The sequence below is a fragment of the Phyllobates terribilis genome, unplaced genomic scaffold (genome assembly GCF_046119375.1).
Source record: "Phyllobates terribilis strain yellow unplaced genomic scaffold, ASM4611937v1 Scaffold_5__5_contigs__length_657084704, whole genome shotgun sequence".
Taxonomy (NCBI): domain Eukaryota; kingdom Metazoa; phylum Chordata; class Amphibia; order Anura; family Dendrobatidae; genus Phyllobates; species Phyllobates terribilis.
In genome coordinates this window covers 414,756,489-414,772,430 of record NW_027362765.1, presented here as the reverse complement: position 1 = coordinate 414,772,430, position 15,942 = coordinate 414,756,489, and the positions used below count along the sequence as shown (strand labels likewise).

At 42.1% G+C, this 15,942-nt stretch overlaps 1 protein-coding gene across 1 annotated transcript in view; it reads left to right on the top strand.

Moving 5' to 3' along the window:
- The window catches only part of LOC141273396 (alpha-2-macroglobulin-like), a 155,210-nt gene that overhangs the window by 86,380 nt on the left and 52,888 nt on the right, over positions 1 to 15,942 (top strand). The window contains exons 27-30 of the mRNA XM_073685164.1: positions 9,618 to 9,692; positions 10,589 to 10,751; positions 11,377 to 11,582; positions 12,009 to 12,224. Of these exons, the coding sequence (XP_073541265.1) occupies positions 9,618 to 9,692; positions 10,589 to 10,751; positions 11,377 to 11,582; positions 12,009 to 12,224 (660 nt within the window). The remainder of the gene's footprint in view (positions 1 to 9,617; positions 9,693 to 10,588; positions 10,752 to 11,376; positions 11,583 to 12,008; positions 12,225 to 15,942) is intronic.

Sequence of the window (15,942 nt, the reverse complement as noted above, 5' to 3'; positions counted from 1 at the left end):
TATGCAGATGTCTTTAATAAAAAGGAGGCAGAGACATTACCACCACATAGACCATACGACTGTCCCATCGATCTGCTACCCGGTACTACTCCTCCCCGTGGGCGTATCTATCCTTTATCCGCTGCTGAGACCCGGTCAATGTCCGAATATATTGAGGAGAATCTGGCCAGAGGATTCATCCGGAAATCTACCTCCCCGGCGGGAGCAGGCTTCTTTTTCGTCAAAAAGAAGGACGGCTCTCTCCGTCCCTGTATAGACTATAGAGGCCTAAACCTGATCACGGTGAAGAATAAGTACCCCCTTCCGCTCATTCCAGAATTATTTGATCGCCTGAGGGGGGCTAGGATCTTCACCAAACTGGACCTTCGTGGGGCGTACAACCTGGTTCGTATTCGTCAGGGGGATGAATGGAAGACGGCATTCAACACCCGGGACGGCCACTATGAATACCTGGTAATGCCCTTTGGTCTCTGTAACGCTCCTGCCGTCTTTCAAGAGTTGGTCAATGACATCTTCCGGGACCTTCTCTACTCCTGCGTAGTAGTGTACCTGGACGACATCTTGGTCTTCTCTCCGGATCTCCAGACTCACCGGAGGGACGTTCGTCAGGTCCTGCTCAGGCTAAGGCAGAACCATCTCTACGCTAAATTTGAGAAGTGCCTCTTTGAGCAGACCTCGCTTCCGTTTCTGGGCTACATTATCTCTCAGACCGGCCTACAAATGGATCCTGAGAAACTGTCTGCCATCGAGAAATGGCCCCGACCGGAGGGGTTGAAGGCCATTCAGCGATTCCTGGGCTTCGCCAACTACTACCGCCTCTTCATACCACACTTCTCTTCCCGGACGGCCCCAATTTCTGCGCTCACCCGTAAAGGTACTAATCCCAAAGAGTGGCCACCCGAAGCAGAGGAGGCCTTTCTTTCCCTTAAACAGGCCTTCTCTTCCGCCTCGGTGCTGCATCGCCCAGATGGCAACAAACAGTTCTTCCTGGAGGTTGACGCCTCCTCCTCTGGAGCCGGAGCGGTACTTACTCAAAAATCATCTTCCGGGAGGATGGTAACTTGTGGCTTCTTCTCTAAACTCTTCTCCTCCTCTGAGCGCAACTATTCCATAGGAGACCGAGAGTTATTGGCCATCAAACTGGCATTGGAGGAGTGGCGTTACCTGCTCGAGGGGGCTCTTCACCCGGTAATAATTTACACTGACCACAAGAACTTGGCTTACCTCCAGCATGCCCAGAGACTTAACCCGCGCCAAGCCCGGTGGTCCTTGTTTTTTGCTCGTTTTGATTTTGTCCTTCATTTTCGCCCGGCTGACAAAAACGTCAAGGCGGACGCCTTGTCTCGGTCCTTTCTGGTGTCTGATCTCGAGGAGGATCCGAAACATATCATCGATCCCGCCAGAGTAATGCAGGTGGCTCCCGTGAGTCTAAATCGTCTTCCTCCTGGTAAGACGTTCGTACCTGTACCTGATCGGGAGAAGATCCTACACTGGGGTCATTCGTCTAAACTAGCTGGCCACGCCGGTCAGAAAAAGACCCTCCAGCTTATTACCCGGCACTACTGGTGGCCTAACCTGCACAAGGATGTAATAGACTTTGTTTCTGCCTGTGTGTCCTGCGCCCGCAACAAAGTTCCGAGACACCTGCCGGCCGGCCGCCTCCTACCTCTGCCAGTACCTGCTGCCCCCTGGCAGCATATAGCGATGGACTTCATTACTGATCTACCCGTCTCTGCCGGTTGTACGGTCATTTGGGTGGTCGCTGACCGCTTCTCCAAGATGGCTCACTTCATTCCACTGCCAGGTCTTCCGTCTGCACCCGAGCTGGCTAAAGACTTTATCCGCCACATCTTCCGTCTTCATGGCCTGCCCCGTCACATCGTGTCGGATCGTGGGGTACAGTTCACTTCCCATTTCTGGAGAGCCACTTGTAAATTGCTGGACGTCACCCTGGACTTCTCCTCCGCTTACCACCCACAGTCTAATGGTCAAGTGGAGCGGATCAATCAGAACCTGACCAGTTACCTTCGGCACTTCGTTAATGCCCACCATTCTGACTGGGTGGATCTCCTGCCATGGGCCGAATTCTCGTACAACAATCACGAGAGCGAGTCTTCCTCCAAATCCCCGTTTTTTGTAGTCTACGGTCAGCATCCTCGGATCCCGTTTCCCGTCTCCACCTCGGCGGACAATCCGGCTGCGGAATCTCTTGTTAACAAATTTTCCTCCATATGGGAGAGTACCCGGTCCGCACTCCTTCTGTCTTCCGAGCGTATGAAAAGACACGCTGACAAAAAACGTCTGGACCCTCCTCAATTCCGCCCTGGGGATAAAGTCTGGCTCTCGTCCAAATATGTCCGGCTCAAGATCCCTTCCTATAAGTTAGGGCCTCGGTTCATCGGCCCACTGGAGGTCATCAGTCAGATCAACCCGGTGGCCTATAAATTGAAACTCCCGGCCAACTTACGGATCCCTAACTCCTTCCATGTGTCTCTCCTCAAACCTGTGGTGCTTAACTCTTTTTCCAAGTCTACAGGTACGCCTCCTGCTCCGGTTTCTGCTGAGGACGAGTTTGAGGTAGAGAACATTCTTGCCACCAAAAGGGTAAGAGGAAAGACCTTTTTTCTAGTAGATTGGAAGGGGTTTGGTCCTGAGGAGAGAACGTGGGAGCCCCGGGAGAACATCCATGCCCCTCTCATCCTAGCTAAATTTCTGTCTGGCCTAAAAAAGGGGGGGCCTAAAGGGGGGGGTACTGTAGCGCTGGCGTCCCTGCCCTCTGCTAGGCAGGGACGCTGCTCCCCTCACCGCTCTGTTCCGTGCCCGGCGTCCTCTCCCCGCTCTGCTGTCAGCGCGCGCTCCTTCCCGACGTCCCCCTCCCGCTCTGCTCTCAGCGCGCGCTCCTTCCCGGCCCCTGTGCTTAGGGCGCGCGCGCGCGCGCTCCCCTCCTCTTAAAGGGGCCGCGCGCGCCGTCCTAAGGAGTCCCCGGCCAATGGCCGGAGGACTTCATCATATATAAGGCACCTCCTCCAAAATGGAGGTGCCCGAGCAATGTTGTTTGCACCTGTGTCTCACCTGTGCTTCAGCCCTCAGGTCCCGTTGCCAGTTACCTGCCAGTTACCTGCCAGTTTCCTGCCAGTTTCCTGCTAGTTACCTGCCTGATTCCTGCCTGAATACTTGTTACCTGCCTGCCTGCCTGAGGTCCGACGGTCTGCCTTACAACTCCGGTCAGTCTGTCTAAGGACCAACTTGTCCGCTCACCTGGGAGCGCACATCAGCTACCTGCCTGCTTGCCTGAGGTCCGACGGTCTGCCTTACAACTCCGGTCAGTCTGTCTATGGACCAGCTTGCCCGCTCACCTGGGAGCGCTTCTCCGCTACCTGCCTGCTTGCCAGCCTGGAGGCTCCGTTGTCACGTGCTGTGACCACCAGCTATCTCAGAGACTCTTGCCCGCTCACCTGGGAGCGCTTCTCCGTTACCTACCTGCCTGCCAGCCCGGAGGTTCCGCCGTCACGTGCCGTGACCACCTGCTATTCCAGAGACTCTCGCTTGCTCACCTGGGAGCACACGTCTACCATCTGCCTGCTAGCCTACCCGGAGGTTCTGCCATCACAGGTCGTACCTACCCCTTACCCAGAGACTGCCCTGATCACTTGCCGTAACTCCCTGTCCGTTCACCCAGAGACTGCCACCCGCTCCCTTACAAGGGCCGCCCCCTTGTATAGTAGCTCAGAGGTTCCGCCTCCCGGACCCGTTACAACTATGTTCCCACGATTTACTTTTATCGTGTTTTTGACACTCCATATTTTCGCTACATAAAAAATGTAGGGTGTTACAGTTCCAGCAAAGTCGAGGGGATTCCTAGAAATCTCTTTCCCGCTGTGCTTCTTTTTAATGCAAAGTAAACTCACTTGTCGGGAAATGCATAAAAAAACGCATATAATCACAGCTAAATATGTCAATAAAGTTTTGTCAAAGCCAAATACCAGGAAGTATCAAAAACAAAACCTCAAATACTATGTCCTCCAGACATGTTTCTTTTATCAGTAAAGAGATGTCATCAGGTGAGTGTACTTGTTTGAGGGAATTTCAAGGAATGAAGCTCCTGAAGTCAAAACCTCTCTCCATATCATGGAGTAGAAAAGTGCCTCAATGTTTCAAAGTACTTATTGTCAAAGAATAGAAAAAGTGAATCCCACATTGGTTGGTATTCTTGGGAGAGGAACAGAGTGCTGCCCTCTCTTTGCAAAAAAAATGCTCCCATACCTTTCTTCTCCATGATATGGATAGGTTTGGACTTCAGGAGCTTCATTGTCTAAAATTCCCCCTAACAAGTACACTCCTCTGACATCTCTATACTGAGAAAAGAAACCAGTCGGGAGGGATTCTTTATGCACAGTGACATTTTATTATTTGTCCTACTTATTTGTAAGCACTTTGTAAGCAGGATTGTCTGCTATGTATTGCTTGAAGTAGGAGAGTCTATACTTTACTGTTAGTAACTATAGGTCCTTTTGACTTTGAATGTGGGCATTTGAAACCCATTTGTGGACCTAGTAGTATTCCTCTATTTGCATTATTGATTAAGTTCAGGGTCTGGCATAAATATTGTTTTTCAATCGACGATTAATGGTTATGCTTTAAGTGAATTGCAATTTTCACTCAGCAACATCCATTGCTGCTTGTCTCTGGAAAACACCCATTGAGTCAAAACCTTCACTACACCTGTAGGTGAATTCCCAGAGGGGTGTAATTTTCAAAATGGGCTCACTTAAGGAAATTGCGTGACAAATTTTGATTCCATTTTTACGCATTTCTCCATTTGAAAATGTAAAATCTGGGGCTGAAACAAAATTTTTGGAGTAAAGATGTATTAATTAATTTTTCTTCACTGCCCAATGGTATAAAATAATGTGACATGCCTGTAGCGTCAATACAATTAATGTACCCCTAAATTAATTCATTGACGGGTGTAGTTTGTAAAGTGGGATCACTTATGAAGGGTTTGCCTTTCTGGCACCTCATGGGCTCTGCCAATATGACATGGCATCCTCAAACCATTCCAGCCAAATCTGCACTTCAATATTGTGCCCCTTCCCTTCTGAGCTTTGCACTGTACTTCAAAAGTATTTTTTAACCACATATGTGGCATTGGCATACTGTGGAGAAATTGCACAACAAATTGTACCATTCGTTTTCTTCTATTGCCCCTTTTGAAAATTAAAAACTTGGGGCCAAATCTACATTTTAGTGGGAAAAAATGGTCATTTTTTATTTATTCAGCCCAATTTTATACAATTCTGTGAATCACCAGAAGGTTAAAAATGCTAATTACACCCCTGACTGAATTCCTCAAGAGGTTTAGTTTCCAAAATGGGGTAACTTCTGCGAACTTCTGCTGTTTTGGCATGTCAGGGGCTCTTCAAATGTGGCATGGCATCCACAATTAATTCTAGCCAAAATTGCACTCCAGAATTCAAGTAGCGCTCCTGCCCTTCCAAGCCCTGTCATGTTCCCAAACAGTACTTTTCCACCGCATATATGTATTCAGGAGAGATTTCAAAGCAATTTTTAGGGTCTATTTTCTCCTGTTACCCTTGTGAGAATGAAAAATTTGGGGCTAAAGCAACATTTTTGTAAGAAAAATGCATTTTTTCATTTTCACGGCTCAAAGTTCTAAAAAAAAATTTAAGCACCTGTGGGTTAAAGATGCTCACCACGCCTCTGGATAAATTCCTTGATGGGTGTTGTTTCCAAAATGGAGTTATTTGTGAGGGGTTTCCACTGTTTAGGCAAATCAAGGGCTCTGCCAATGCGACATGGCATCTGCTATCTATTCCAGACAATTTTGCACTCCAAAAGTCAAATGGTGCTCCTTCCCTTCTGAACCTTGCCATGTGCGCAAACTGAAGTTTTCCACCAATTTTCTTCTGTTACCCTTGTGAAAATGAAAAATGTGGGGCTAAAATTTTGGTGGGGAAAATTAATTTTTTTTTTTCCTTCTACATTTCTTTAATTCCTGTGAAGCACAGAAGGGGTTAATAAACTTCTAGAATTTGGTTTTGAGTGCTTTAAAATGGTGTCACTTTTTCTGTCACATAGGCCCCTCAAAATCACTTCAAATGTGATGTGGTCCCTTAAAATATTGGTTTTGTAAATTTCATTGGAAAATTTTAAAAATTGCTGATTAAATTTTTAACTTTTCTATCTTCCTAACAAAAAAGAATTATGTTTCAAAAATGATGCTGATGTGAAGTAGACATTTGGTAAATGTTATTTATTAAGTACTTTCTGTGGTATAAGCATCTAGTTTAAGGGCATAAAAATTAAAATTTTAAAATTGCTAATTTTATAAATTTATTCTAATTAAGCGCAAATCGTATCAAAATAAATTTACCTCTAAAACGAAGTACAATGTGTCACGAAAAAACAATCTCAGAATCAATGGAACATGTTGAAGCGTTCCAGAGTTATAACCATATAAAATGACACTGGTAAAATTTAGCCTGGTCAGGAAGGTGAAAACAGGCTTCAGGGTGAAAGGGTAAATAGCGAGATATAGTTATTTTTACCATTAGGGGTAAATACAATTTTTATTCCATTCTTTTTGGGAGGGAAACGACTGAAACGAGATGTCCAAAAAAATAGAAAATAAGAAATAAACTTTATTTTTAAGATGTTCATCAACCATTTTGGATAAATATCATGAGAAATTGGAGTCCTTAATTAAAAATGAGGTATGGTAATTATGGATCTGTGTATGGTGGGAATCTGCTGATACAAAGTGGTACTTCATTCTATGACATCAGGGAGATGTTACATTATCTGTTTTCATTGTGTCTGATGTAACAGATTTAAATGTTCTTTATACTGTAATTTGCAACAAAAATTGTACATTTTTGCCAAATTCCCTACTATGCCTATTTGATAGTCAGCAGGTGACCTCTTACATATTTCAGGGAATCCGTCAGCAGGATTTCACAGCCCAAATCAATTATAAATTGCTCTTTAATACACAAGTCCAGCAATACTTTTACATGGCCAGTACATCCCTCCATCACTGAGAAATCAGCATTTGAATTTATATGGAAATGCGGCTGAAGATCTGAAGCCTCTGTCACACTAACTCTATTCCCAGCCCAGCGCTGCCTCCTCTTGTTTGATTAACAGCGCCTTTGTCTGAAGTCACCCAGCATAGAAGCTGTCAGTCAAGCAGGAAGATGCAGTGTTGAGTAGGAAATGGATCTGGAGTGACAGAGGCTTCAGATCTATAGCCTTATTTGCATATCAGTTTGAATGCTGATTTAGAAATCAGTCATGGAGGAATGGGCTGGCCATGTAAAGGGTATGCTGGACTTCTCTTTGAAAAAGCTACACGTGCATAAATAGTAAATAATTTGCGGTGTGAAGCCCTGCTGACAGATTCCGTTTAAGTTGTTTATTTTTTAATATACATGTATCAAATTTATATTACTTTTTTGTTTTATATACAGTCATGGCCAAAAGTATTGAGAATAAGACAAATAGTAATTTTTCCAAAGTTTACTGCTTCATTTTTTGTAATGGCAATTTGCATATACTCCTGAATGTCAAAGAGTGATCAGCTTAACAGCAATTACTGTACTTGCAAAGTCAATATTTGCCCAGAAAATGAACTTTAACCCCCAAAACACATTTCAACATCATTGCAGTCCTGCCTTAAAAGGAGCAGCTAACATCGGTTTAGTGATTCATCCATTAACACAGGTGTGGGTGTTGATGAGGACAGGGCTGGCGATCAATCAGTCATGATTATGTAAGAATGACATCACTGGACACTTTAAAAGGAGGCTGGTTCTTGGTATCATTGTTTCTCTTCAGTTAACCATGGTTATCTCTAAAGAAACATGTGCAGCCATCATTGCACTGCACAAAAATGGCCTAACAGGGAAGAGTATCACAGCTACAAAGATTGCACCTCAGTCAACAATCTATCACATCATCAAGAACTTCAAGGAGAGAGCTTCCATTGTTGTCAAAAAGGCTCCAGGGCGCCCAAAAAGACCAGCAAGCGCCAGGACCGTATCTTAAAACTGTTTTAGCTGCGGGATCGGACTACCAGCAGTGCCAAGCTTGCTCAGGAATGGCAGCAGGCTGGTGTGAGTGCTTCTGCACGCACTGTGAGGCGGAGACTCTTTGAGCAAGGGCTGGTTTCAAGGAGGGCAGCAAAGAAGCCACTTCTCTCCAGAAAAACCATCAGGGACCGACTGATATTCTGCAAAAGGTACCAGGAGTGGACTGCTGAGGACTGGGGCAAAGTCATTTTCTCTGATGAATCCCCTTTTCGATTGTTTGGGACATCTGGAAAACAGCTTATTCAGAGAAGAAGAGGTGAGCGCTACCACCAGTCTTGTCTCATGCCAACTGTAAAGCATCCTGAAACCATTCATGTGTGGGGTTGCTTCTCAGCCAAGGGAATTGGCTCACTCACAGTCTTGCCTAAAACACAGCCATGAATAAAGAATGGTACCAGAATGTCCTCCAAGAGCAACTTCTCCCAACCGTCCAAGAGCAGTTTGGCGCCCAACAATGCCTTTTCCAGCATGATGGAGCACCTTGCCATAAAGCAAAGGTGATAACTAAATGGCTCATGGAACAAAACATAGAGATTTTGGGTCCATGGCCTGGAAACTCCCCAGATCTTAATCCCATTGAGAACTTGTGGTCAATCATCAAGAGACGGGTGGACAAACAAAAACCAACAAATTCTGGCAAAATGCAAGCATTGATTATGCAAGAATGGACTGCTATCAGTCAGGATTTGTTAAAAAAGTTCATTGAGAGCATGCCAGGGAGAATTACAGAGGTCTTGAAGAAGAAGGGGCAACACTGCAAATATTGACTTGCTGCATTAACTCATTCTAACTGTCAATATAACCTATTGGTACTCATAATATGATTGCAATTATATTTCTGTATGTGATATAAACATCAGACAAACACTAATAAAAACCAGAGGCCAGCAGATCATGTGAAAATATAATTTTGGTGTCATTCTCAAAACTTTTGGCCATGACTGTACACAATTTTGAACTTTGGTTCAGGTGGCCTACCATAAGAAATCCTTTTGGTATCCTTCATTTATACAGAACTTTTACAGTTTTTACATACTCAATACATTTTAATAGTGTAATCAAATTCACTGGAGCTGCATGGTTCACAATGGCCACGGAGTCCTCGCAGCATGCTGACTCTTTTCATCTAGTGCTGTGTACACTTTGATCACTTTCAGCAGTTATCTCATTATAGTGCAATAATAGGGCAGGATAACTATGAGAGTTTATATTTTTATTAGAAAGTTTTGAGAGAGATAACACAGGATAATAGCATTGATATTAACTGAGGGTCGTATCTCATCTTCCCTCCACCCTCCCTGCACAGTTACCTCTGCTCATGAAGTTATAAATATGTCAATGAATGGTTTTCGAACAAAAGCTTTCTCGCTAAAGCAGCTCAAGCATGATAACTGGCTATATAATCATGTAAAAAAAAAAAAAAACAGATTAGAAGAAAAACAATATTTTTGTAGTAATTATTTACATGAATAAATGAGGTGATAATTCCCTAACTTTGGTTTCCAGGGAGGAGTAGAAGATGATATTTCACTCTCTGCTTGCATAACTATTGCCCTTTTGGAGGCTGGTGTATCTCTGCAGGTAAGGTATAAAGTTTTGACATGTAAGATAATTTCCCGTCTAGCCAATTATTACTACTAATTTATTTTGGATTACATTTGTCTATGCAAAGGGGTTAAAGCCATACCTGGTTAATGGTCTTAGTGAGGTCCAAGGAGATGGGTAAAAGAGACAAAAATGTTCCAGTGGATGTTGGGAGCGAGAGTAAATATACCATAGAGTCAGCACATGATTTACTTTGGACACTATAGGGAAAAGCTTTCCAGTTCATTATTTCGACCATGGATGGGGGAAACCTGAACCCTTTTCAGTAGCCTTGCAACATTAGTCAGCAAGGTAGGAGCCAAAAAGTAACTGAGTTCCCTAACCTTTTATCCTATGAAGTAGACTTGTGAATGAACAAGCACTGGCCACACTTGCCCTAAATAGGGGGTTAATAGTGGCGAAAAGACTATAATGAGGGCAATCTTGCCATGGGTCTCCCCTCCCCCATCCCAGAGGCTTGGTCCCCAGATTGCCCTAGTTATAATCCATCCCAGGTTGTGGAACATAAGAAATTGCTGCAGGCTACACATTTTAGTCCCTTGCTCTCTAGGTACCGGCACATATACAGAACATAATTGTATGCTATGACAATGTGAGGGTGTATTTTCTGCACTGAATACCAACAGCATAACCTCCAACAATATTTAGTTTGACAGGATTATCCCGAATTTTGAGAAACAATGCTGGCAAATTTGGCCATGTCCCAGGCACAAAAGGAGTAGAATTTAAGCAAATCTTGAAGTCCATGAAGCACCATGGCAAACCACACGTAAAAAATTTTTGCAACTATTTTACAAAGCTGTGGTTTCAAATGCAATCATGGTAGAAAAGCAGCGTGGCTTGGCAGATCTTATACATTTTTTTTCCCTCAGGATCCCTTACTAAGAAATGCTCTAACTTGCCTGAGGAACATCTCTGTGGACGTCAGTAATGTATACACCCAGGCTCTGCTGGCCTACACCTTTTCATTGTCTGGAGAGACGGAACTCAGAGAAGCTTTGATGGACAAATTGGAGAAAAAAGCCGTGCGGGGAGGTGAGCAAATATTAAGGGAACCTGGCAGCTAAACAAATGCTTTTTACCTGCAGACATAGTGGTAATCTGGAGAAAATTGCGTTTTAAACATTTGTGTCTGTTCAACTGGAACAGCGGCTGCAGGAAAATTACATTGTATTCACCCTGCAGCCGCTCACTTCAAGTCATTGGGGCAGGGCTAGAAGCTGTGAACAGTCAGCACTCTCTACATAGTGACTGCGCTGTTATCACTCCCTCTGTATTTTCACCTTTTCTGCAACTGGGATACAGAACTATGAAAAACACACTGCAGCTGCTGAAAAACAATGATGGATGGTCCGTGACTTACATGTTGGTCATTCATTGATTTTTACAGAAAAAATATATTTATGCAAAATTAATATGATTCTATAGGAGGACATGAGTGGTGCCTCCCAGATAACAACTTATCTCTGTATTCAGAGATCATGTCTGTATAAAAAATATTTATAGAAATATAACTAAGGAATTTCTAATAATAATTGAATAAAATTTCACTCATTTTTGGTCTAGAACACTGGAGTAACCGTGCCGTATATTTTCCATTATATACCAAATATAAGATTTTTTTATAAAGATTTGCACGAATTGTCTACCTCCCCTACAGATGGACAACTGCACTGGAAGCGGGACTCTGCTCTTCCACCTGAAGTCTCACACTGGCATCAAGCTCAATCAGCAGAGGTGGAGTTGACCTCCTATGTGCTCCTGGCTCATTTGCATGGTCCAACTCCAGATTTAGTGAAATCTTCAGAAATTGTGAGCTGGTTGAGCAAACAGCAGAATCCATATGGAGGCTTCTCTTCTACACAGGTAAAGGAAGGATCTAAGCAGTAGAGAACTTACTGGTCCAAATCAACACAAAGCATAAGATCCACTCTTATTATTTTTTAAGTTATCAATACCAAGCAGTGTCACTTTATTAATATAAAGATACTTCTCTAGAATAAGAGTCAAATATTGAGAAGTCTTGTAGGAAAAAGGGTATTGTGCTGCTCACAAAACCTATAAGGCCTGGTGTGCATAATGCCATATTTATTTCCAAGCAATTTTTTGATATTCGATTAATTTCCATCAGGGTCTCATATATTTTTTTAAATAGATACTTTTTAAGACAAAAATTGTAGATGGTCCAATGGACTATACGTAACGATTTATCTCTATGACATATAAAAAAGATGTTTTTAACATGTGTTTTCCTTATTCTTACAATAAATTTACAACTTTTTCCTTTTGAAGGACACAGTGGTGGCTCTTCAGGCTCTGGCCGAATATGCAGAGAAGACATTTTCTGACAAAGGAGATGTGACTGTAGCGGTCAGTTCAAAGTCAGGATTTCTTGAGCAGTTTCACGTGGACAAGAATAACCGGCTCTTACTCCAAAGGGCAACACTATCTAAAATCCCTGAAGACTATACGGTGACGGGAACAGGTAGTGGTTGCGTTTTTGTACAGGTAATGAGAAAAATATCTAACATTCTGGTGTTATAGATACTATCAATTAATATTAATGATCTTGTACATCATAAGTTGCTATTGGACTAGTCAGGCTGTGTGGCACTTATGGGAGGTCCTTAAGGATAAATTAGTGGGGAGTGTAGATCTAAGGTTCAGTATACTTTTGCAACCAAGTATATGTTTCTGGGGGAAATAAATTTAAGGCAACCACGCAGACTAGACTAATGCTGATGGTTCAACCAGCTGATGTAGACAGACTTATCCAATAGTCTAATGTGTATTGGAGCTTCTCGACAATTCCCCAACAGTTGATGTCAGGAGAGGGAAGGATCCAGCCTGTTGAATTTGTATTCCCCAGAGATAAGACTTTGCCACAAGAGTCTAGTAGTGGCTTTCTCAAAAGAACACAGTAGTCCTTGGCTAAGCATTACTGTGCATGATTCAGTCGAGATAGAGACCATCAACCGAACCATTATTCAGGCAACAGCTATCTAATATGTATGGGGGCCGTTAGACTATTGAGCTGTGAGAGAAGCTTAAGTTGCAGCCTAGAGAGACACCAAATCCCAGATCGATCACCTTGAGCTTTAGTGAGGGGTCACTGTTTCATGAGCTTTGCCTGGCTCTTGTGGCTTAGAGGATGAGGGAATAGCTTTCAAAAAAGACCTGCAATAAACTGCAGAGTAGCACAATTTTTTTGCACTTGATTTGAGGAAAAGTGTAACATCTGTGTCTCTGTGTATACTGCTGCTACCTCTGCACTGGTTACTAGGCGGCACCGAAATAATACCGAGGTCTCTGTTAGACAATGGCAACATGTGGCTGTTTAGCGTTAAGATTTTCCTTTTCCTGTCAACCTGTGTTTTGCTGCAGTGAGCTGGTAATGTAATTAGCTCTCTGCTGGGATCCATGGGCTGGACTCCTTTCTATATACCTATCAATGACTCACCAAAAAGATTATGTATACATAAATAAATCGAAACCATAACCATATATATAATAGATTATCAGTTTATTAACTGCACAAAATTTCCAAAGGAAGAATTAAAAACACCCTATAAAAACCCATAAAAAGAGGCAGTGTGGTTACTGGTATGTATCATCATGGCAAAAAAATAATTTGATAAGATATCGATCAGATATTAAAAGAAGCATGGACGATACGATGCCCACACAACCATAAAATAAGTCATAGGATGTAATTGATATATCAAAAACATAATTGCATGTATGTGTGTGTATGTATGTAAATGCACATATATATATACAGTCATATGAAAAAGTTTGGGCACCCCTATTAATCTTAAGCTTAATGTTTTATAAAAATTGGTGTTTTTGCAACAGCTATTTCAGTTTGATATATGTAATAACTGTTGGACACAGTAATAATGTTTCTGCCTTGAAATGAGGTTTATTGTGCTAACAGAAAATGTGCAATCTGCATTCAAACAAAATTTGACCTGTGCATAAGTATGGGCACCCTTATCATTTTCTTGTTTTAAATACTCCTGCCTACTTTTTACTGACTTACTAAAGCACTTTTTTTGGTTTTGTAACCTTATTGAGCTTTGAACTTTATAACTTGTTAAAGTTGAGGGACGCATGGATTCCACTCAGTATCAGCAGATTCTTGGCAATAGTGTTCAAGAATCAGTGATAAAGTTGAAGTTACGCAGTGGATGGATCTTTCAGCAAGACAATGATCCAAAACACCGCTCCAAATCTACTCAGGCATTCATGCAGAGGAACAATTACAATGTTCTGGAATGGCCATCCCAGTCCCCAGACCTGAATATCATTGAACATCTGTGGGATCATTTGAAGAGGGCTGTCCATGCTCGGCGACCATCAAACTTAACTGAACTGGAATTGTTTTGTAAAGAGGAATGGTCAAAAATACCTTCATCCAGGATCCAGGAACTCATTAAAAGCTACAGGAAGCGACTAGAGGCTGTTATTTTTGCAAAACTAGGATCTACTAAATATTAATGTCACTTTTCTGGTGAGGTGCCCATACTTATGCACCTGTCAAATTTTGTTTGAATGCAGATTGCACATTTTCTGTTAGTACAATAAACCTCATTTCAAGGCAGAAACATTACTGTATCCAACAGTTATTACATATATCAAACTGAAATAGCTGTTGGAAAAACACCAATTTTTATAAAACATTAAGCTTAAGATTAATAGGGGTGCCCAAACTTTTTCATATGACTGTATATATATATATATATATATATATATATATATATATATATATATATATATATATATATATGTGCATCTCACTAAATTTGAATATCATCAAAAAGTTAATTTATTTCAGTTCTTCAATACAAAAAGTGAAACTCATATATTATATAGCCATTACAAAGAGAGTGATCTATTTCAAGTGTTTTTCTGTTAATTTGTTAATTTTGATGACTATGGCTTACAGCCATTGAAAACACAAAAGTCATTATCTCAGCAAATTAGAATAATTAACAAAAAAACACCTGCAAAGGCTTCCTAAGCATTTCAAAAGGTCCCTTAGTCTGTTTCAGTAGGCTCCACAATCATGGGGAAGACTGCTGACTTGACAAATGTCCAGAAGACAGTCATTGACACACTCCACAAGGTCCCAGAGTTCCAATTTTCATTTGGAAATCAAGGTCCCAGAGTCTGGAGGAAGAGTGGAGATGCCACAATCCAAGCTGCTTGAGGTCTAGTGTGAAGTTTCCACAATCAGTGATGATTTGGGGAGCCATGTCATCTGCTGGTGTAGGTCCACTGTGTTTTATCAAGACCAAAGTCAGCGCAGCCGTCTACCAGGACATTTTAGAGCACTTCATGCTTCCCTCTGCCGACAAGCTTTTTGGAGATGGAAATTTCATTCTCCAGCAGGACTTCGCACCTGTCCACACTGCCAAAAGTACCAATACCTGGTTTACAAACAACAGTATCACTGAGCTTGATTGACCAGCAAAGTCGCCTGACCTTAACCCCATAGGGAATCTATGGGGTATTGTCAAGAGAAAGATGAGAGACACCAGACCCAACAATGCAGACGAGCTGAAGGCTGCTATCAAAGCCACCTGGGCTTCCATAACACCTCAGCAGTGCCACAGGCTGATCGCCTCCATGCCATGCCGCATTGATGCAGTAATTGATGCAAAAGGAGCCCCGACCAAGTATTGAGGGCATTTACTGAACATACATTTCAGTAGGTCAACATTTTGAATTTTAAAAATATTTTTCAAGATGGTGTTATAAAGTATTCTAATTTATTGAGATAATGATTTTTGTGTTTTCATTGGCTGTAAGCCTTATCAACATTAACAGAAATAAACACTTTAAATAGATCACTCTGTAATGACTTTATATAATATGAGTTTCACTTTTTGTATTGAAGAACTGAAATGATTAACTTTTTGATGATATTCTAATTTAGTAAGATGCACCTGTATATACATACACCATGATAATCCCTATAACAAATTAATAATTTAACAAAACACCTTTCAACAAAGCTCAAGAGCAGGATAGAATAATTAAATAAATAAGCTGTATATCAATTCATATCAGAACCCTTCAACAAGAACTATTGTTAAAGTGCAAATGTGCCAGGACACCAATACCAACTACTATCAGCCATAATTGATGCACTGATGAACGAACCACACTGCCCTGTACTTCAACTTGTGTTTCACGTATAGCTTAGTTAGGGGTTCTTTCT